We start from the raw sequence: 24,088 nt of genomic DNA, 5'->3' as shown, positions 1-24,088 counted from the left end.
CATAGTGCCCAATTTCCACCCCCCCCCCCAATATACTTAAAAGCATGTATGTATGTGGGAACAGGGAGTAGGTAAACATGTTGTGCCAAGGGCATGGGACAGTAACAGGGAAATTACTGTAGCTCAGTGGAAGAGCATATGCTCTGCATACAATGAAATTCTGCATTTAATCCCTGGCAACGACTGAACAACAACAACAATCTCCAGGTAGGGCTTGAAAAGACTAATGTCTGAAAATCTTGGTGAGCCATTGCCAGTCACTGTAGAGTAGCCGTTCCCAACCTGATGCCCTCCAGATGTGTTGGGCTACAACTCCCATTATTCCTAGCCAGCATGGGAGTTGTAGGTCAAAATATCTGGAGGGCATCAGGTTGGGGGAGGCTGGCGTTGACAATACTGAGCTACATGGGCTAATGCTCTGACTCGGTATAAGATAGCTTCCTATGTTCCTAAATTTAGAAAGACAAAAAAATGAGATTATATAAGGTCAGTCTCCTGAAATAGACTGCTCATGACAAAGTGTTTAAATATACTTTTGTTAGTGCTACATTTCAATATCCTAAGGTACTGTTTTCAGTTATGGTACAACAACGTATGTTTTGTGCATACATAATAAACTACAGGACTATTATAAACTTGGTCAGAGAGCTTACTATAAGCACTATTTATGGATCAAATAGTACAGAGATATGATATACCATGCTTACAACAAAATATAATTTCTACTTCTTGATAATCCTCCAGAGTTTAGAGGGCTTTCCATAAAAATAAAGTTAGGGCTTTAGCAAAAACAATGGACAGGCTGAGAAAACAGTTGTGTGGTTTTGCATTTCACATTTCCAGGCAGTAATGATGCTTTTTGAGATTATTGATTGCAAGCATTTCAAACTGCCTGGCAAGGGAAAAAATACAGCACTGGAGAACTTAGAGAATGATGGAACAATTCTTTCCATAACTCTATGGCACTAATTTTCCCTTGGAAAACTCTCTTTGTACTTTCATCTGTACTCCACCTACACTATACAAGCTGAAACTTTTACATTTCAGATGCTAGCACTTGTTGACTTTTAAATTGAACTAGTACTATTTGCTGTAGTTTATTTTGTATTTCCACTTTTTTCATAGAATAAAAATAGTTGTCACAAACTGCAGCATATTTGGACACACAGGACATAACTTTTTCTCCTGGGAATAGATAAATAGATTAATAAGAGCAAAAGCACATTCATGTTCTTAAATGATACCACTGGGAAGTTTGCTGGACTCAGCAATTCCTTGGCTTAAGGACATGTAGTGTCTGGCTAGGAACAGGACAGAGATCACACAGCCTGCTCAAAAGCATTCTCTTGTCAAATGTCTCCTCTGAAGAAAGAAACATGAATCAATAAATCTACATGGGCAAGTTGAATATGTAGCTTTGTCCCATATTTTTGTTGTTATGTGTGTAAATTTGGTTTGTTTCCTAAGAGAAGATAGTACATGTGAAAAACATCCTGGAAGGTAAAGAGTTACCTATGAAGAGGAGAAAACAACTTTCAGGGCAATCTGCAGAAACCAGTTCAATGTCCCCCTCCCCATCAGAAAATGATACAGATGACCGCTTGGAGAGAACCCAGCAGAGCATAGGGGACTGGAATCAAGGGCATCACTCCCTCTAGTAGTGAATTCAACTGGATGTGGCCAAAACAGGGCCACTGAGAAACAAGAGGGAGTATACCAGCATGCTCAAAGGAACTCCAAGGTTTGTAGAAGTACAAACAATCTTTCAAAAATAAAAACTAAGGGGGCAAAACTAAAACCAGCCCAAACTAACCCAGTCCAGTGAGCATTCTCGGTAGCCACAGAATGTAGTGACAGTGGGAAAAGAAAAATGGAACATGGGGTGGTGGGGAAGACAGTGGAATGCCCTGCTAGAGGGAACACTGAACAAGGAGCACTACTGTTAGGAGGGCTAATAACACTGTAGCATTTTGTTGCCAATCCCACTTGTAATTATTTAAAAGTTAATGTAAAAGAATAAAAATCCATTCAAATGCTTTTCGAAAACATCGGCAAGTAGCCGTCTCCCAGAGCACACTATACAGATCTATTATTAAACACAGCACTCAAAAGACTTAATGCATTTTCTCAGGGACGCTTTATTTTTGTTTGTTACGTTTAGAAATCACAAGCTTGGTTGATGGTTTCAAATAGTAATGTCCTCCCCTTGTCATCAGTAGCTATGGTTAGATTTATCCCTAATATTCATGACTTCTTATTGTCTTGATCATACACTATAGCAGAACTAAAATTACCATTTTCTTATGCTTATAACAGCCCTTTAATTACACATTTAGTAGTACGTGAGCCAGCTACACTCACAGAATCCAACTTCATACGTAATTTGGCATTAGGATTTTCACTTATTCTTCACTGAAAAAGCTCAACTACCAAGCCCCCATCGTTGGCAGCAATTGATTGCACATCGACCTAGGCACCATAGGCACAATGTGAATACATTTTGAAACATTAGTAATCTGGAAGGCAGTGATCAGAAGGAATGTGACGTATAAGTAGAATCAGGATTTTCTCAAATGTCAGCAATATAATTTGGAACAATACAATTGCATTGTCCTAGCTTTCTGTTCTCTCCAATTTAATTTTACTTGCAATACCTAACCATAGACAACTGGGAGGAAATGACTATGTGCAATGGGTTATAGCCAAAGGACCTTTGCCCAAATGAATTATCACAAAAGAGAAAAACCATGTTTCCTAACTTCTAGTTTCCTCTCAATTTTATAGTAAGTTGAAGTGTTGCTTGTAAGTATAATTTGTACAGCATTTTCAAATAGAAACATAATACTTATATTTACCTTTTTCATTTAGCTTGGATCTATATTTAGGTACAGACCCTGCACAGATTTACACTGGAGTATTCACTTTTAAGTTAGTTGGACTTGCATAAAATGTTTACAGAATCAAGGCCAAAGATACCATGGAGACAGACTATAACATTATTTGAAAGGTCAGTTAGAGCAATTTTTTTTATACAGCCAACCATTTGAAAAATCACCACAAAGCATGTGAACTATCACATCAAACAAGAATTAGTACCAGGGTTTTAATTTGTTATATGAAGAGACTGGATATCTAGCTATAGTTCAGGACCACATGGTCAGCAGAGAGATGAAGGAGTACATGCAAACATGGCCAAAAATTCTAGACTGCTTCTGTATGGTGCTAATAAATGAGATCCAATGTAAGACTGCTCTACAACTGCACCAGCCCTAGACACTTCCCCCATTCTGCTTGCTATATGCCCCAGCCAAGGGAACTATGGATTCTGTGGCTGCAAGATGTCCCTATTTAAAGTAATATTGGGTTAGGATTGCCCTATGAAAAATTATAAATACAGACAGACACTGCTACTATGCTTGTTCTTTGGAGTATGGTAAAGCAGGGATGTTTTGAAATAAGCGAGATCCATTAAATTCTATGGAATTGCCATGACTGGAAATAAAATGACCTTTTAAAAAAGGAGTTATCTGGCAACCCTAGTGCAAAGTGAGACTTTTAAAAATTGTGTTGTATTTCTCTTTTAAATGTGCAATAAAATCACTTTAAAATCACTTCTCCCAAAATGAACCTAAGTACAAGGTTTCTTGATATCTGTACATGGCATACTTTTAGAATAAACATTTTCAAGTTATAATTTTCAACATTTTTGGTGATGAGGTGCACAAACATTTAACACAGAGGTGAAATCCATTGTTGCTTTAAACATTAACTTAATATTCAACACCAAATTGAAAATTACAAAATCCCCAAAGATATACTAACTACAGGGGAATTATTACATACAGCATAGCTACCGAATGCATGCTCATCATCACTCCATCATAAAATTATAAAATAAAATAAGAAAATCCCTTTACAGATCAAGCTAATTGAATAAGGGCAGACAAAAGAGACGTACTGAACCAGCCAGTAACATACCTCCCTTTTAGAAGAGTTCAAGCATTGCTATAGTATAACGCAAAAGACCTTTGGAATACACAGAAAAAACTGTTTCGACATAACAGAAGGTGTTTGTTTGTTTTTTTAAATTGAGACAAAACATGTAACATTGCCAATTAATTAGCCCCTTGTAAGACTTGCTCTGCCAGTACATAACTCCTTGGGCCAGAATCCAAATAGCCACACAAGGGAAAGTCCCTGATTTCAAAAGCTACTTTCTCTTCACCTAAACTACTTCCCACACTCTGAGGAACTTAAAGACCAGCCTCCAGTGCAGTGTGTGAAGTTGTGGCCAGAAATTGAACAAAAAGCAGGACAGCTCTAAGTTTGTATGTGGAAATATTTGTGTACAGCCAATGACTTATTTGGAACCTAATCTTGGGCTGAAATATTCCAATACCCTTGTCAGAATAACACTACAATTAAAATGCAATGCTAGCCTTGCAGAGCACTGTTGTAGTGGAGCCAGGGGTCACAGAATCAGAGCACGGGGGCTTAGATTACATCATCTGTCCCCTCCCCTCAGACTTCTCTGTTCCTTCTTACCTTAGCTGCAGCCTTGACAATAGCTGCAGTAACTGGGGGAAAATGGATTTTCCCAGCTGCAATTTATTGTTGTGAGCTATCCCTCTTGTAATGCCAAATATTTTGAGGAGACTTGCTCTTGAATGGGCAGTTAAGACCAATTAGCTTTAGAAAAGACCTGCTCATAGCAGAACTGAAAACTACTAGAACTGGTTTGTTGATATGGATCAGCACAGCTGCCTGAATTTTTGGGACTCTCCTTGGGGGCACGACTGTGGAGATTGTCATGATCAGCTCCTGCACTTTGACATTTAGTACTACACCACTGTTGGTGTAAATGCAAGTATACGGGAGTGGTGGGCCAGAGGTGAAAATGCAAATTAGTTTTCCCTAAGATCATTGTAGGAAGAATGAGCATGTCAGGAATGGGAAGATAAATGCAGTGGACATGTTTAGACTTTATCAGCCTTTCCCCATACCATTCTCTTCGGAAAACTTGAGAAACACAGGGGACAACTGACTAGACAGTAGCACTGTTTAGAAAGTAGGATTAATGTAAAGCATTGGTGCAGAAGGCATTCTAGACAGACAAGAGCTTTTCATACAAGGAATGAGGCACAACAGCACTGTTTGTTATGATAATGCTTTAGAAAGCAATCCTATGGCCCCTAGACAGAGTCTGGGGGGCCATAGGATACTTCAGATTCCTGGATCTGAGGTTGGAGACAGCACTCCGACTTCAGACCCAGGAGTCTGAGCTCCCTGCTGTCTCCTAGCTGGCAGAAAGAACCATGCTGGTGACCTTGGAGGGAAGGTAAAGGGGGCGTGCCAGTGGTTTGGGAGGGGAGGCAATGGCTCATGCTCTATCCCCAGGTCTCCCCAGCCTCCTTCCCTCTCCCTCCCTGACGCCTTAGCTAGATGGGCGACAAAGCCCATCTAGCTAAATTGCAGAGTGGGAGGTGCGGTGGAGGCACTTCCTGCTCTGCACAGGATATATGCCTCTGAGTTTGGAGGCTTATGAGTATCAAGGGCAGATCCGATAGGATTGCGTCCTTAGTCACTATTGTGAAGACTACATTATGTTTGGGTGATCTTTTTTGAGAAGGACAAATATTGAGGATAAGGATTCAATAAGATGGGCTGAAGAATTTGGATATATTCAATGCTGAAAAAAGGAGGGTGTAGGACAGTGCATGACAATTATTTCCAAATATTTAAAATGATGTCAGAAAGAACAGGGAGAACAATAATTTCCACCAAGAATAGTGCAAGTTGTAACAGCCAAGATCCAGAGAGCTATTTAGGTACACCTAAGGTCTTGGGAATGCCCAGTAGTTAATTTTATTACATTTATATCTCACTTTTCTTCCATCATGGAACTCAAGATAGTGTACATCAGATTACCAAGTATTATAAGTATTATCCAGGCATTGGCCAGACTTTAATTTCATCTCTTTGAACAGACCACCTTGCTATCTCATAAATTGCTTTGCAAAACGTTCCTCAAAAACATTATAGAAAGCAATTCCAAGTTCACATTTCTTCATTATTTGGTTACGTAGAAATCAGTACCTTTATTAAAGCCAAGGAGAATTTTGATATTGTCTAAGGCTCGTTTTGCTCATTACACAGAAGAAACCCAGGTTTGCCACCAAGTACAGACTCAGTGGAGGTCCCTCTCTAGGCAATCATAGCTCCCTGTTAAGTATACTTGCATGTGTTTGTTGCATACACACGTTACTTTTTTAGATGAACATTTAAAACACAGATGTACATCTAAAAAATAAAATTAGTAAAGTGGTCCCTTTTTAAGGGATGTGGATGGTACCTTTTATTATCAGCCGTAAAATTTATTAAAATAGCTTTTTGTTTTGTGTGTGGTGAATCTATTTTTCTAAAAACACCACTTTTTAGGAATTTACCATTCTAAAACTTCACATAGTTTGCCAAGGCTGCATTATGAAGTGATGGGTGCATCACTTATTACAGCTGCTATATTCTGAAATGCAAGGCAAATTAACTGACATTTAGATTGAGAGCTATGATTTATGTGACACCACCCCAATCAAGTTACACAACTCACTAGGACAATTAAAAAACAGTACATTAAAAAATCCAAATAAGGTACATTTCCATAAAGTACGGACTTAATGCATGATAGTTGGAGTTGCAATACCTTTGCAAGATCAGCTGGAAAAATAAATCAACAGTCTTGTACTATGCTTACATATATTGCATATGATTATGTGGGAATTGGAAACTGTATGGAAGGTGATCACCTTTTTCTGTCTTCATTTCCAAAAGTTGGTGGATAGGTGACTGTTCAAAGCATCTCAAAAGGCATCTCAACATTAGGACAATCAGTTTATCAGTCTCTCATGCTGCCTCACGATAATTGAACATCAATCCAATTTATATACTCCTGATTACTGGACAGAAGTTCCTACATACAACATAGGAGCTTCTTACGTCATTCATTGTAGCTCTTCTGAAGGTGCCATGTTATAAGAAACTTGAAGTATTTTTTTCTTCAGCAAGTGTCAGCAAGTTGTCAGCAAAGTGTTCATATTTATTTCCTCTATGAAAAGCATATCCAGTGCTTAAGTTCCTCTATACACTGCAGTATTTGGGTATAATAAAAGTCCACATTTGCTGCAAAGTCAGTACATACCGGGGATTCTGCATCGCCAAATGTGCAGTACAGTGCAGTTCCTCCAACACTAAGGAATACAGTTGCTATGCACAGTAAGATCAGCAGAACACAGGAGCCACCTCCAACATCCTCTGTAAATATAAGATATGTACACAACTGATAAAATCACAGGTAACTGAAACACTTCAGTTAAATTATTCAATTCTGAAAGGGCCAAGTAAGTGCTAAAACCATCAGCTACACCATTCAAACCCTCTGTCAAAATAGAAAAAAGCTAAAGAAAACTGGGACTGCTGGCCCAAAGAACTGGATTTCTAGAAACAAATAGCAACAAGAACTCTTGTTGAAAAGGTTACTTCTTTTGCAGTCATAGAGGAAAACATGCACCATACACTTTTAGCTATCCAATGGATACATTATTATAAATTATTCCTTTCTGCTTTTAATTTGTTCTTGTAATTTTATTTAATCTTATGATGGCCCATGCCCTGAATAAATAAAACTACAACTACTACCAAAAGTCACTGGCCTGATTCGCACGTCACACTATGCCATGGTGGGTTGTCACCATGGGTGATTGCAGGGTGGCTTAGCATGAACCCAGCATGGCTTTTCTGTCATGGGTTGTTTTTTGCAAACAAGCCACCTTGAGAACCCATGGCTTGTAGTAGAGCTTCTTCAGCGTGGGTTGTTTAAAACAGCGAGAACGCCACCTAGTAAGAGCAGTGAAAAGCCATGCTGGCTGTTCCTTGCAAACTTGCTAGTGACATTGCCATCCAACTTCCTCCTTTGCTGTCAGTGTCTGCCCTTTCATTGATACCACATTGGAACTTAGCAATGTCCCTATCACGTTGGCATCCTTTAAAAAAAATATTTTTGGGTCACTAAAAATGACACAAATTTGTGGTCCCCCCCTTCAGCCCTGTGCAAATGCACACATTTGCAGGACTGCAGCAAGGCATATTTTCTATTTTATTCACATTCTTCATTGTTAAACTGGCAAAGCGGAAAAATCGGCACATACTCCCACAGTAATTAGACCCCCAGCTAAAACTCCCATATTGTTCAGCCATCCCTTTTGGAGTTTGCTGTCAAGGGAAGTGCTGAAGTGGAGGAGGAATGTGACAGTTGGCATTTCAACATGTTATGAGAGGGGGAATTTGACAAGAGGCATTTCTAGTCGTGCAGATGGCATATTGATGTGCTTGGGTATTGTACTAGCTGCTGTCTTACTGATACAACATAAGAATGCAAACTGCAGTCCTGCGGATGTGTGCACTGGCACAGGACCGAAGGGGGTGGGGGGAAATACTGATCCATTTGCACAAATTTGAAGGACCATTAAAAAAACCCCAAAAAAACAGCTTGATCCCATTTGTGCAAATTGGAAGGCCCAGAACAAAAGGTAGCCAAGGCCTCTTGTTGAGGGTGAAAGCGGAAAGTGCAAAAGCTGGTTTGAAACTCAACATTAAAAAAACTAAGATCGTGGCATCTGGTCCCATCACTTCCTGGCATATAGAAGGGAAAGAAATGGAAGCAGTGACAGATTTTATTTTCTTGGGCTCCAAGATCACCGCAGACGGTGACTGTAGCCATGAAATTAAAAGACGTTTGCTCCTTGGGAGGAAAGCTATGGCAAACCTAGACAGCATAGTAAGAAGCAGAGACATCACCTTGCCGACAAAGGTCCGCATAATCAAAGCTATGGTTTTCCCAGTAGTAACGTATGGCTGTGAGAGCTGGACTATAAGGAAGGCTGAGCGCCGAAGAATCGATGCTTTCGAACTGTGGTGCTGGAGAAGACTCTTACGAGTCCCCTGGACTGCAAGGAGGTCAGATCAGTCAATCCTAAAGGAAATCAACCCTGACTGCTCAATGGAAGGACAGATACTGAAGCTGAAGCGCAAATATTTTGGCCACCAAATGCGAAGAGAAAACTCCCTGGAAAAGACCCTGATGCTGGGAAAGATTGAAGGCAAAAGGAGAAGGGGACGGCAGAGGATGAGATGGCTAGATAGCATCACCGATGCAGTGAATATGAACTTGAGCACACTCTGGGAGAGAGCGGAGGACAGGAAGGCCTGGCGTGCTATGGTCCATGGGGTCACGAAGAGTCGGACACGACTTAATGACTGAACAACAAGGTTAAAATTGCCCAGAAAAGGGTTAGCGATCAGAGGCAGTGCCCGGGGGGCGGGGGAGTTTCCCTCCTTTGGGAATACGAGGTTCTGAGATTTAGTGCTTTGCAACTTCTGGTTTGACAGCTATGTAGCGATCGGGGGTGGGGTGGGTGGGGAGATCTCGGCCCTCAGGAATATGAGGATCCAAGAGGGGTTGTGCTGCAAAGGCGGCTGGGATACATGCTGGGAGCAGGTGGGATGACTGAAGGGGAAAGAAGTCACACCAAGCCACCGTGCTCAATCATCTGTCGGGAGTACCACGGGTTGTTCAGTGAACCAACCCACGATGGCTTATTCTCAGGGTGGCTTAGTGTGATGTGTGAACTCACCCACTGAGTACAAAATGTTTAGTATTTTGAGAGAAGTACACTTATTTTGTTATTCAATGTAGAAAAAAACATATCACTGGGTTTTACTTCTCCATGACTAACATAATCTTACAGTCTCCACCCCTCACATAAAAATGTATTGAAAATCTGTGTGTGTGTGTGTGTGTGTGTGTGTGTAAGCTAAATGATACAGGCACAAGATAAAAGGTAACGAGGAATGCGAATATATTCAGGAGGGCAATGAAGCTGGCCAGGAGTATGGAAAAATATCCTATAAGAAAAGGTTGAATGAACACGGTATGTTTAGCCTGGGAAAGACGAGAGGGGGGTATAATAGTACTCTTCAACTACCTGAATAGCTGTCTCATAAAAGAGGGCAAATACTTGCTCTCTACTGCCCCAGAGGGCAGGACCAGATCTAAAGGCCTTAAGTTACAGAAGGGAAGATTTCTGTTGAAGTTTAGAAGAAAAGTCTAAATGATAAGAACAGTTTGACAATGGAACCAATTATCTAAGAATGGTGGGCTCTCCCATGGAAGTCAACAAGCAGAAGCTGGACAGTCTTCTTTCTCTGACTTTCCTTAATTGAACAGAGAGTTGGACTAGATAGCCAAAAAGGCTGCCTCTAACTCTATGATTCTATGAACCTTATCTACCTGATGGTGGGACTATCTGAAAAGGCCCCAGGCAAATATGACGCGCAGTACCGCTCTGGTCAAACCCTACATCAGCTTGTGTAGAGGAGAAAATGAAGAAAATCTATTAAACAGAGGAAAAGTATCTTCCCCTACACTCCACCTTTCATAATTGGGTATGCAGAATAGTGAACAAATAGCATAACAGGATGAAATGAAGTAATCTTATGCAGATAAAATGGAAATGCCCTGCACACATCAAACATGTGCAACGATCTTTCTAGCTCATCCTGAAGTAAGAGAAAGATAATGGTTGTGTGAAAACATTTTAGCATTTAGTGCAGGGTAAATTTTAGAACAGTCCATCAATGCTACCACCAATCCTTAGAAATTTAAGCAAATATGACACATAACCATAGTTGCTGCAAAGATTATTTCAGGGGTCCCCAATGTGGTGCCATGGCACCCAAAAATATAAATTTTAATTTTTTCCTATTTTTAATATACATACATGGATTTATATGAAATGCACACAATTTTCTAGCAATTATACATTGGCTGCAACAAAAGTGGATGAAATATCCAAATAAGTATCCATTTGAAGGTGAAGTCTATATGCCTTTTCAAATATTTAAAGTGTTGTAAGGTCCTCAATCCATTGTATTATAGGAGGTGAGTGTTTATCCTTCCAGTGTTGTAATATTAGCCTTTTAGCTGTCAAAAGGGTGCACTTACCCTAACCATTTGTTAGCTTCCATGAAGCAGGTAAATAATTTAAAAGAGTGTGTAAATAAGTGAATATTAAAGACAGTTCCACTACAAATTTTTTCTGTGTAATAAATAACCTCCCTGCAAAAAGAAGCAACTACTGGACATTGCCAAAACACATGTTTAAAAGAAGCATTAGCTGTATTGCACTGATTAGCTGAATTAGACAATCTCTTATTAAAGAGACATCACGGTGTCCAATAGACACAAAGCAAAAGTTTTTGCTGAAAAGGTGCAGCCTAAAATCCATAGATGCAAAAGGTAGACATCAAAGCGGCAACCCACTGATTAGGCATTTTGTGATGGTGCCCACAGTATCTCAAATTCCCAAATATGCCCATCGGCCCAAAAAGGTTGGGACCTCTGGACTATTTCATATCCTATGAGTGCCTTGGGAAAAAATGATGAAAAACAAGAAGCAGAATACCTTGATCTAATGTGTCCTCCATTTCTTGGAATCTCACTCTTCTTTTTGACTGTCTCTGCTGGATTTGAACAAGTGTTTTTCCTTCACTGTCATCTCTCTTCTTTAATATGGACACAAGCCCCTCCGCAGGAATAGTCTAACAAGAATTATAAAACAGATTATTTTCATGACCCAGTATTAAGAAACTATGTTTGGTTTTCTATTTTCATTGTCTTATAATTATGCATTATGTCATGTTAGATATTATCTATACTGCTATACTATAGCATTTGCTTTTAGACTTTACTATTGTTGGAACATATAATTAACATAGATTGTTTTGCAAGATACCTAAGGAATGTGTCTCTAAAGCACCCTAAACATTGAAGATACTATATTATTATAATTATTATTGTTATTATTATTAAACATTTCTATACTGCCCCATAGCCGAAGCTCTCTGGGCGGTTTACAGAAATTATGATGTTATTAACTTACTACAACATAACACGGTCTATATATGCATACAGTCTTTCCGCAGCTAAAAACTTGTCTTTGATCTCATTACATAATTAATGGGTTTCTCCTTGTACACTACACATAGGGATTACCCAGACAATGCAGATCCCTATAAAAACTAGGTTTTCTGGGATTTGTTGTGCTTTTGGTGCAAACAACATGACTTATTAGGCTGGTTTGGATGATACAACAGCCCACTGTAGGTTAATTTACCCGCTGGGGTTGTTGCATTGTGCTAGGTGCCCATGGCACCTAGCTTTTTGCATAGCTCCCATGGGCACCTGGCTTGCCATGGGATGTGTTGTGCAAACCCAAGTGGCATGGGTTGTTTGAGGGTTAAACAACCCTCAAATAACCCTAAAACAATCCGTGGGTTATTTAAGGGTTGTCTAACCCTCATACAACCCTGCCACACAGCCCCTACAGATAAATTAATCCACGGTGGGCTGTCATGTCATGAGAACCAGGTCAATGTGCCAGGTCAATTGTTTAACCCCTGCACATCCCACCCCCACTGGTTTGCACAACACAACAAGCCACAGTTGCTGCTTGAATATTAAGAATGGGCACCCCCATGTGCCATAGTCAACCATGGCTTAAATAAGCCACAGAGGACACTGTCTGATCATGTGAACAGGCACACTGACCTGGTTCACATGACACGACAGCCCACTGTGGGTTAATTTACCTGCAAGGGCTGTTGTGTTGCTCTGGGTGCCTATGGGCATTTGGCTTGCTGTGGGTTGTTGTGTCATGTGAATCCCTGGCCTGTTAGGGTTATGTGAGAGTTGTTTAATCCTCACACAACCCACCCCTGCCAGGTTTGGATGACACAACAAGCCATGATTGCGGCTTGCATGTTCAGGATGGTGCCTGTGGATGACATGTCTCATCTTGGATTCCTGCATTGAGCAGGGGGTTGGATTCGATGGCCTTGTAGGCCCCTTCCAACCCTACTATTCTATGATTCTATGGCTTAATTGAGCCATGACGAGACATGGCAATTGTGCAAACCTGGTCACTGTGCAGGATCCAGATATCCTCTTAAATTATGGACTTTTGTTTAAGGAATACTGTACTTTTTAACAGCTTTTAAACCACAATGTAGTGTTACTTGGGAAATGTCCCCCCCCCCCCCAGCATGGGCACTGATTTGAAGCTCTGTTTGAAGTGTGACTGCATGAGTAGCACAAGCTCCTACCAGAAACTGCTAATGACATCCCTTATGATGAATGACACAACTACATCTGTCCCCACCATATTATGACTCTGACACCAGAGTTCATTGTGCAAAGAGATGACTCACAGAAGAGCTGGAATTGACTAGTCTCAAGATAAAGTGTAAAGAAGAGCCTTTTCAATTTCAGCCCTAGAAGCAAATCTTCAGAGTTTGTAGTGAGACTTGATGACCTGGACTAACTGCCTGGGACATGTCCAGGAGCTTCTCAATACTTTAAGATTGTTTTTGCCTCCTGTGAGAGACCTCTGCCCCTCTGATGGACACATCCTCCAGCAATGAAAGGGAGCAGAGCAAAGACAGCAGCAACACAATTACCCCCCTATGCAAAGCAAGATATCCCACCTACAGCAAGCTATCATGCCCTTCCCCAATCCTTTATATATGGAGAGTCCTGAGAAGAGTGAGGGGGCTCATTTTCAGCTGGTTTTGTGTATAAATCCATAGGCTTGGTTCCAGACTCTATCTTCTGCAAATGAAAGGCCACTTTCCATCCACAGAAGGCTATGATCCAATGGAGAGATCCCACTGGCAGAAGAAAGGTGGAGACAACTTTTGCAAATTCCTTCCTTCCGCTGGAGCAACTTGTGACTTCCAGAAAACTGCACCGGAGGTTTCTCCATCTCCTCGAGTGGATTTTCAGAGGGTGTAAGTGGCTGCAGGGGGAAGGAGGAACTGGCAGAAGTGTCCCCCCCTTCTTTCCACCGGTGGAAGTGAAGTTTAGATCCAATATGTGCTCCATACAGGCTGCTGCTGCATTGGTACAGAGGTTGGAAGCTGGATCCCAACACAAATGAAAATATTATTAAGTGCCCACTTGCTCTGGTGCTGGGAATGCACCAGAGCATAAGATCAGATGCATCCTTGAAAACAAAAATATACAGTTACAAGACACATTTTTATAATACCTATGATTTATACTTTTAGTACTAATAGGAGTTTTAGTTCTATAAGTAAAATAGCTGAAAACATAAAATCAATAATAGGCTGAACTGCTAAAAGCACAAGTACTCAAAATGGAGATATTAGTACATTCTCTCTGAAGAGGGTTAAGTTGTTCCTGCTATATTAGCAAACCCATTAACAATACTTTATGCATTATTCAACATTCAAGATTGCCACTGCGTAGATGTAGTAGTTGCTATTGTTATTATAATGTTATGTGGCTGAGCTAGAAAAAAATATTGATCGATGTTTTCTGGACTAAATTAAATAGCAATATAAAGCTTGATAAGAAGATTGTGACCTCCAGTATTAGCTGTTTTATAATGTATATTACATTCTAAGTAGCCCGCCCCAAATGGAAATGTACCTTTGGTATCCATTTATCGGAAGATATAGTTTCAATTTCCAGTAGTTTACTACTACCCTCCAGTCTTAAAACACACACACACACACACACACACACACACTGACCTTTGGATATGCAATGTGAAGTGCATAAGCACTGATGCAACAGACAACCATATCCAATATAAATGATGAAGTCTATAATCTTATCTGTTGGGGGTGAATACCACTGGACATCGCAGAACATGCTTCTGAGCAAATATGCATAGGCTTGGGCTGCATAGAGACAGAGTGTGTGTGTGTGTGGGGGTCTATTATGCAGACTACTTGTTTTAACAAATGGCTGTACTTTTGGTTTTCCCACTGGCACTGTTCATTTTATGCAAAGATTTGCTTTCAGAAAGTTATATGTAGACAGTAATCCATTTTCCATAGATAAACTGATATTATGCCAAATCATATTACCCTTATCCTGACAAAGCACCCTGCAGTCAGTGCTTCATGCAGAACACAGACTAATCAAGCATGAGGACTGGGTGAAAGGTCAAATTACCTGTCACAATGTCAATTTACTTTACTGATATCATGTTTAATGTTACATCAATAAACTGCCTTTCCTTACACAAAGGCCAAGTTCTAAAAGCAAGGAATACTGAACAACTGAATAGGTTTCAGTGTCTTCAAATAGATTACTCTTATCAGTGTTGGCTTCAGCTTTTGGGGGCCCTTGCGTGAGATGCTTTCAGTGAGCTCTCCTCCCCGAATGGGCCCACCTCTTTGGCACTGTTGCCCCCATCCATTCCTTCTGGGCCCAATCCACAACACTGCCCAGAAGAATGGGCAACACAAGCAGAGATTGCTGCTCCTGCTCCTTGCTTTTGTCACTGCTCACATGCTTGGAGAGAACAGGTGAGCAGGAGGAACAGCAAGGAGAAGGCGGAGGAAAAGCTGAGCCAGGGAGCTTTGGAGTTTAGTGGTGGGCCTCCCTGCTGGGGTGTGGGTAGGGATATTGGAGAAATCTTCAATGAAATCAAATGACTTGGGTTTTGATGAGACTGATCTGCGGGTTCTGTAGAGGACTGGCTTTTCATGTGCGATTCCATGGCCTTGCCAGTTTTTTTTTACTTTCCAGAATTGTATGCAAATTTAGTTGTAGAAAAATACATAAAATAAAAAACACCAGCTGAAAATATGCATTTCCCCCATAGGCTAAAGCATGAAAATGTGTATTTTGGATGGATTTGCATATTTGGGGGGGATTTGCACATTTTCACAAGTGTGAAGTTGTGCAAATGTGAATTTTAGCAAATTCGGGAAATTGGAAAACATCAGATTCCATCAATGAGTGGATGACAGAATGAAAGGCACCTCATAATCCGCAAAACACAGACGGAATGGATTTCACAAAATCCATACATCCCTAGGTGTGGGTCTTGGCAGATGCCCAACAATCCTGATTCCAGATGCCAGCCCTAATTCTTGCAAATCAAATCAGAATAAAATATTAAAGCTATTGTACATATTCTGAAGGAACCAGTTTAAAATGGCTGGAGTCCTGACTTCCCCTGCTATGTGCAGCAACTGCAGGCAGTCCAGAACATTATACATTCTTGCTTAATACAAGGTATGGGTCTGCTCTAACACAAACACAAATTCTCTCCCATCCCTTTTGCTTTTCCCTGATTTATGTATCTCTGAAGCTCATGCATCCAGCTGACACGGCCTGGGGATCAAGCTCCCTCTAGAGACAGCCAGTATTATTCCATATTTGGCCCGGAGAGATTGCTATTGAATGATGCAAGGTACATTCTGTGCCTGTTCAGAGACCAAAGTCTGCCTGTGAAGAACATGGAGCCCAGAAAATATTAAACCAGAGTAAGGAATTACTTAAAGTTTTCCATAAACACTGTATCATCAGCTCTTGTCTTATTACAGTAAACTGAAGATGAGAGGGAGAAGGAGTGAATAGCATTTAAACAGCAGATAGAACTGCCAAAAATAGTATTAGAATAAATGATTTTATAGAATTGTTTAGTTACATTTATGAATTTTAACAGGCAAGATTTTAACTATAACATTAAAAAATCTGTCTAGAGGAGTTGGAAGGAATAACAAATCAGAAACGTTGCACAGTCCATTTACACAGATATAATATTCACATGACAACAGAAAAAAGGAAGTAGAAGAGCCTGCTCATATTAAGTAGGCATGAAAACCATACAAACCACCTGGTTGTCTTAGAGGACTAAAAAGGCTTCTTTTCTTTTTGTTAAAGGGATTTCAGTATGTACTAGAACATGAACATATTTGCTTTAATTTTAAAGGATTTTAAATATCTTTTATGGATTACCGAGACTCTTGGAACTACAAGGTGTGTTTAAGAAACAGTTTCAAAAGTTGCCTGAACGCTCCCCTCCCCTCAAATTTAGGGCATATCTGGATAGGAAAAGTAATACAGTTAGGAACCTAACATAGTCCCTTAATCACCCCAAATCAAAATCGTTGTACTTTTGCTATGATGAAGTCAAGATCGTCTGTTTTTGTAAAATGATACTTCATTTCAGTATTCAGGGGGTTCCTACAGAGAATCTCAAACTGCCTTAAGCTATATGCGACAAACAGCTGATACCTTGATAACTACCTATTCCATGTGCCATGATTATAAAAGCCTTTTAAAACCACTTCCATATGCACTTTGCCCTATTTTAAGAAATATTAAATCCTTCCTTTGTCACAAATTTGCTACTTCCCTACTCTAAGTACACACTGTACTTAATGTGACAACAGTACATTGCCTTTTGCTGAATTAATGTCTCAGGGTAGGGAATGGCTTGAATAATGCTTGGAATTCCTCTAAGCGCGAAGAAATACAGGAGTTCATGCATTTTTAGTAGATTTTTGCAGCATATAACATATTCCCTTCAGAAATGGTAAAAATATGAAGATAAATTATAAATGTTATTATTTCTATATGTTAATCCTCACACATAACAAGTAATTAGGACTGAAGTTTCTTTTAAGAAAAGCATGTTTATAATATTCCTAATAAACTTTAAAAACAAACACTCTGTTCAAAATATCTCTAAAGCGCTGCTCTAGTTAGTAATTGTGCCACTGATCCTGGAGCAAAAATTCAATGAATGGCTACTGAGAAAGGCTTATTTATTATTAGAAAAACAACAGCCTTTTTTGGACAAAACTCTACCTTGCCTTCAGAAGGATTTTGAAGAGAGAGAAAAATTATACAAGGCAATCTCTTCTTTCCAGCTTTTACAGATCAGTGCAGAACCAGTAATGGATAGCCTTCTGCGAACGACATCCTAGAAGACTCAATTAACATGCCCAGAAGCATGGTGTGACCTCAAAGAGGTCAGTCAGCTATAAAAGTATGGTGTGTTCTGACTTAATCTCTAACTTCTGATGCTGGCACCATGTGCTTTGGAACAGCAGTAAAAAGTGCCCTAAAGCATCCTGTCTGCAGGCCTTTCATATACCAACTGCACGGTTTCAGTCAGAAGGGCTTAAAATCCCTTTGCTAAGTCATTCTGTCTGCTCTCTCCCCACTCAGTTTAGAAAAGCAATAGCAGAACCAAGTATATTTTCATGGAGGAATACATTCACTTAATTGCTGTTATCAGCCGGCCATGATTTTATAATAAGTGAAAGGTTCTTATTTACCTCAGTTTAAACAATAGAATGTTTGTGGTCAGGAATTGGAAAGTACATCTACAGATTATGCATCAGGAGACTTTTTCATCCTGCCCAAAGTTCTCATTTGATTGGTATTGGAAAGGCATGGCCTTTAAAAATATACTATACACGTGTTTCTCTCTTTTCTTCACAATCATTTACTTATTACATTCATGAACATACTGATAAAAATATAGACATATTCTGCTAAATGTGCCTGCTTTTTGGGAAAACATGAGAATGTTTTCCAACGTGGACGTTCAACATGTGGAATTATCATGAAAAAAATAACTTCTATTATTTTTCATGCTAAAGAAAATAAAGACAAATAAATTAGCCACAAATAATGCAAACAATGTTCAAATTTATTTTTGCCAATGTTTACCTCTGCAATCTCTATCCGTTTTGCAAGTTCATCAAGTGAAGAAAAGCTTTCATCCAGTGAATAACCTTCAAATGAACCATAAAGTGCTTGTTTGGGTGGTATATGTGGAAGAATTTCAGAGTCCCCTTGGCTTTCTAGGTATTTGGGAGACTCTTCTCTGTCTTTTATGCTACCATTTAAAAATCGTTCAAAGAAGTCTTTCGGTTCTTCACTTTCACATTCCTCTTCCAGTACTGCTGTTTCCTCCTGCATCCTTTCATATGCAACACAGGCTTGTTCAGGCATATTACTTTCAGAGCACACATTCCCACTAGTATCTGATGTTTTGTCTTGCACAGATTTTCTACCATTTCCATAATCAGGCTGTTGCTGCTGCTGGTATAATATGCTGCTTCCCAGCTGGCTACTGGAAATCACAATAGAGCCAGAACAGTGTTTTGACCTGAGTAAGTTTCTTCCAGACTGAACATTTTCATCTGTGGAAATCAGATCAGGAGGTATGTAATCAGCATCTGTCAAAACCAACGTGTCTACCATTGGCTCAGTAGAGCACCCTGTTGCAGGCTCCTCAGCAGCAGCTTCTATTTTTGCTACATCCTCAGAGAACCGTTCCTCTCTTAGCTGCAGACTGTCCTCTTCACTAGCATCCCTAGAAGATAAACAGCCAGAGCGAGGCGTGCCCAGTGTCCCTGTGGACTGGGTGGGTAGCTCCAGTGTTGATTTAGCACTGCAGTGCTCCTCCTCCATATGGTCCTTCCCCACAGCTAGCCGAAGATTTGCCCTCTCTTTAAGTGTACGACAGCTTTCTGGATGGAAGCTCTCACTCCTCTCGCTCTCTTTGCGATGATTGTCCTTCTCTGGTCCAACGCCAGGCCAATTTTGTGTATCTAAATGCAACAGGAAAAGAGTTCAAGGCATTTAAAACGGATTAAATACATTAGCATTGTAGAGAGAGAGGAAAAAAATCAGTAATCTGATAACATTACCCATTAATGCGTTGAGTGAATTCCTGCCTGGCAGCAATGGCTGTGTTTTACTATTTTTTAATGTATAAAATACTGAACATATTTAGCAAATTAAGTGAAGTAGCTAATTTGGTTTTCTGCTGATGTTTAGAGAACTTAAGGCATGTCTCAATACTGTGCTAAACAAAGGCATGAGTAGTTACATCTTTGTAAGTTTTCTTTAACTTCAGTAACATGTGGCTTAATTTCCCTCTTAAGTATTCTACACAGCAAGAATTCAGAATACTCTAAACCAGTGGTAGGGAAGTCACAGCCCTTGGGCAGAATGCAGTCTGCAGCTGAATTTCATGAGGCCTGTGGAATCTCAGCCCTTTCCCCACCCAAGCAGGGAGAGCAGTGTGCTTTGAAAGTGCAGATTGGCCCAATCTTTTCTTTCAAAAGGTGTCGCTGCTTGTGTGGGGAAGAGTTTGCCCCCTACCTGCCTAAGCAGGGAGAGTGAAGCACTTAGAGAACATGGATCTGCACTTTCAAAAGGTGACCCTGCTGAGGTCCTCTTCCTGCTTGATGAGGGAGAGCAGAGACTTTTCAACAGACCTGCTTGGGCAGAGAAGTGGAGTAGCAGGGTGGCACTAACTGGGGGCTGAGAGAGAAAAGGGTGTGGTAGAACAAGAGAAAGAAAAAGGATGGCTCTACCCATGTTTGGCTCTGGCTCCACCCACTGCCAGATGCAGTCTCCTGTTGACTTTTCTTGTGGGTTTTCAGCCCTTCGCTACCCCTGCTCTAAACATTTCTATGAGAAGGGAGACAATGGACTGGTTTGCAGAACACGAGCAGACCAGACCATCATGGATTATTTTGAATATGCAACCCCCAATTGGGAGTAACACTATGTCATGCAAACCTAACTTCCATGGGTTATTGGAGGGTTAAAAACCCTCACATAACCTACTATTAATCATGGATTAATTAATTGAGGGTTTAACAAACAATAACGTGCTGTGTCATGCGAACCAGGTCAGTGTCTCAAATAATTGTTTCATACATATTTTCAGCTACATTAATTATGATTAACATGGTACACACCATACTGTTAAATATCTTAAGCATCTGAAAGATTAGAAAATCCACTAAGTATGCTCAGGTCCCATTAACAGAATGGGACTTCACTTTGCATTAGATTATTACCTTAATGCTTAAGAAAATTCTACATGAAGATTATGGAGTGTATGGGACTGAGCTTAGCTAATAGTATTTAACTATTAGTAGTAATCCAGTATTTTTAATCAATGCTTATAGTACTCCTGATGTAGTATGTAAGTATCACACGAGACTTGCATAGCATTAACAGATGCAGAGTCGAAGGAAATGGCAACCCTATATAGGACATCCTAAGACATCATTCAAACACCTCAGGAGCCCTGTTCATTGGTGCAACCTTAAGGGTGCAATCCTATGGAGATGGTCAGCCGCCTCTGAAGTTGGAGGCGGCCAACTATCCAATGCAGGGCGGGTGGAGCATGGAGGGGATCCTCTGCACTTTGGCTGCTCTCCATTTATGGCTAGACACCAATTTCGGCTGTCTGGCTGGGGCGCGTCAGAGCGGGGGCGCGCAGGAGGCCAGACATTGTGTAGGAAGCACTATAACAAGGCTTCTGTGGTCTCCTCCCCTTTTGCCCACTCTGCATTGGCCTTATAAGTGTGGAGACGGGGATGGACCACGCTGCCTACAAGGCAGCAGGGGAGGGGGGGGAGTGAGGTTTTGGGGAACGGAGCTCGCAGCCCTGGATCCAAGCTCGCTTCTCAGAAACCGAAAAATCCTATGGCTACCTAGACACCATCTAGCAGTCATAGGATTGTGCCCTAAGCTAGTTTTATTTTAACAGCAAGTGAATAAATGATAAACAAGGCAGAGCTAGACAACTCTAACATATCAAACGTAGGATGCCACTGTAGTCATAATCTGTGACTGACTCTACAAATCCTTGCCTAGATATGAGTGAAAAACAAAGGCTTGTCTGACTCTATGACCCAATTCGGACGATCAGACAACCCATGAGTTGGATTGTCTGAACAACCCACAATCATGAGTTGTTTGTGAGTGCATGGGAGCAAGCTGGCTTCTGACCACTTGCCCACTTCCGCTTTGCTAAACAACCTAGGAACCCATGCTTTGTTGTTGGGTTAAAATGCTGGGTTGTTTTTCCCCTAACAAACCAGAGTTTCAGGTTCGGACATCATGGCAAATATCCCAGGAATGGGGCATTCCTGGGTTGTTTAGCAAAGTGGAAGCAGGAGAGTGGTCAGAAGCCAGCTCATTGCTCCTAACTGCTCACAAACAATCCATGGTTAACTAACTCTGGGTTGTTTAATTGTCCCAACCAGGTCTTTATGTCATCTACCAGTTGTTTTCCAGGCCAAATTCAAAGTGTTGGTTTTGACTTTTAAAACCCTATATGGTTCCGGCCCAGCCTATCTTAAGGAGCGCCTCCAGCAACACCAGACAGGCCACTTAACAAGATCAGCCTCAGATGGCCTTCTCTCCGTCCCAACAGCCAGGACACCTAGACTGGTGGGGACGAGGGAGAGGGCCTTTTCTGTGGTGGTCCCCACTCTGTGGAACTCCCCCCCCCAGGGAACTCCGCCATGCCCCCTCTTTAATGAGCTTCTGCCGAGCATTAAAAATGTGGTTGTTCAGGCAGGCATTTGGGGTGGGTTAGGGTATTTTAGAAAATGTTTTTATTGTAGAATTTTATTGTTTTAAACTGTTTTATTATATACTTTGTACATTGCCCAGAGTGGCTGGGTGACCAGCCAGATGAACGATTAATAAATTTAATGAATAAATAAATAAATCTAGAAAAATGCATATAAATAACCTATATTCTATAGTGTAAAAAAGGTTTACCATAGTTATTAGTATGTCCCAAATGTTCCCTTTAACTTCCACCAAAAATAAGATTAAAAATAATGAGAAACTGCATCTTATACACCAATGTTTGGAAAGATCATAAGCTTTAAATAACAAAGGGATACTGAATCATTTCCAGCATAACAGCCATTTTTACACTTATCCAGTATAGGCTTTACTATATAAAAAATGAATGTTCTTTATACACACATGTATGTTTCTGTATAAGCTGTATTATCAATTTTTGAAATTAATTCTAAGAGAACCTAGGGAATTTAAAAATTTCTCTCTCTCTCTCTCTCTCTCACACACACACACACACACACACACACCCTACTTTTGTTGACATGGCTATATTTGAAATTGTGACATTGCTTAATCTATTTCTGTTGGTCGAAGCCTCCTCATACTTGTGTCCACCTTGTAGCAGGCACCATTGTGCAGGATCCAACAGTGCCCTAGTGCTGGCGGCGAGCACCGTCAGTTCCTGGTGCACACGCAGCCCTTACTGCTGGTGGCGGTGATGTAGCATTTCCGGGGGCAAGCCCCCAAATGTCCAGAAATGCACGTTTCTGGAAAACATGACCTGCCCCTTCCAGAAACTTGTATTTGTGGTTGTTTGGGGGCTTGCCCCCAGAAGCACTACATTGCTGCTGTGGGTGGTAGGGGCCAGCCACACATGCACCACGAACCAGTGGTGCTCATCACCAGCAGTATGGTACTGTTGGATTCTACCCATTGTTGGCAGCCACAACAGAGATAGCAAAGATGAAATGGTCATGGATGTTAAATCACCCTTTTACTCTGTCTCTTTGAGGTTAATGATAAAGAATTTAGATAAGCTAGGAACATCTGCAAAATTCTCTCTGAATTGCATTGACATAATACATTTTAAGCACAATGTAACTTTATATAATGACTGAGTGTGAGATTTTAATTCTTAATTTGAGGTATCTTAAGTGAACTTCTACAAATGCTATGCATTTGTCATCTGAAAACCTAGCTGAATTTTAAATGCACATAAATGTGCATCCCTTATGTATCCCTTACATTCTCTCTCTCTCTCTCTCTCTCTCTCTCTCTCTCTCTCAATCTTTCAGCCTATAGGCATAGAACTTGTGTGGTGCTATGCTATGGATTGAAGACTGTATTTGGAGTTCAAATTTTAAATCTCTTTTCAGCCAAACTGCAAACTGGGGGGGCTTGGGTAGGTCCCTGTCTCACCTTACCTTGCATGTTATTTTAAAGTCCAAGATTTAATATCACAAAAACCTACTTAAGCAATAAGATACCTATTACAGAAGAAAATAGTCATCAATAGGGTGTAACTAAAAAAAGCTCAAGGGAATTTCCACATCATATTCAGAGAAACTTTGGTGTAAGTTAGGACAACTCAGTATACATAGAAAAGCACACAGAAAAATTAGACTAACTTCTTGTAAGGTCACATGAGGACACAGCTGTTAAGATAGCCATAATTATGTTCTTGTGAGCAAAGTACAGAAAGTTCTTTTGATATTTTCAAAGCAGAAAAATAATAATGCATTTTAGAAATCTCTTTTCCAGCAACAAGGTATATTGTGGAAACCTGAAACTCTA

General features: G+C 40.5%; 1 protein-coding gene across 4 annotated transcripts in view; it reads right to left on the bottom strand.

The window, feature by feature from the left end:
• Positions 1–2,120: 2,120 nt before the first annotated feature.
• Positions 2,121–24,088, bottom strand: part of CNST (consortin, connexin sorting protein) — a 74,899-nt gene continuing 52,931 nt past the window's right edge. For all 4 annotated transcript variants that reach the window (XM_084828292.1, XM_084828293.1, XM_084828294.1 and 1 more), the window contains 3 exons: positions 18,617–19,503; positions 11,517–11,652; positions 2,121–7,308 (listed from right to left, as the gene is read on the bottom strand). In XM_084828292.1, the coding sequence (XP_084684418.1) occupies positions 7,103–7,308; positions 11,517–11,652; positions 18,617–19,503 (1,229 nt within the window). In that variant the 3' untranslated portion in view covers positions 2,121–7,102. The remainder of the gene's footprint in view (positions 7,309–11,516; positions 11,653–18,616; positions 19,504–24,088) is intronic.

This window comes from Heloderma suspectum, chromosome 1 (assembly GCF_057233095.1).
Source record: "Heloderma suspectum isolate Gila_16-S chromosome 1, 16-S_ref, whole genome shotgun sequence".
In the NCBI taxonomy this organism is placed as follows: Eukaryota; Metazoa; Chordata; class Lepidosauria; order Squamata; family Helodermatidae; genus Heloderma; species Heloderma suspectum.
This window is presented reverse-complemented; position numbering and strand designations above follow the sequence as displayed.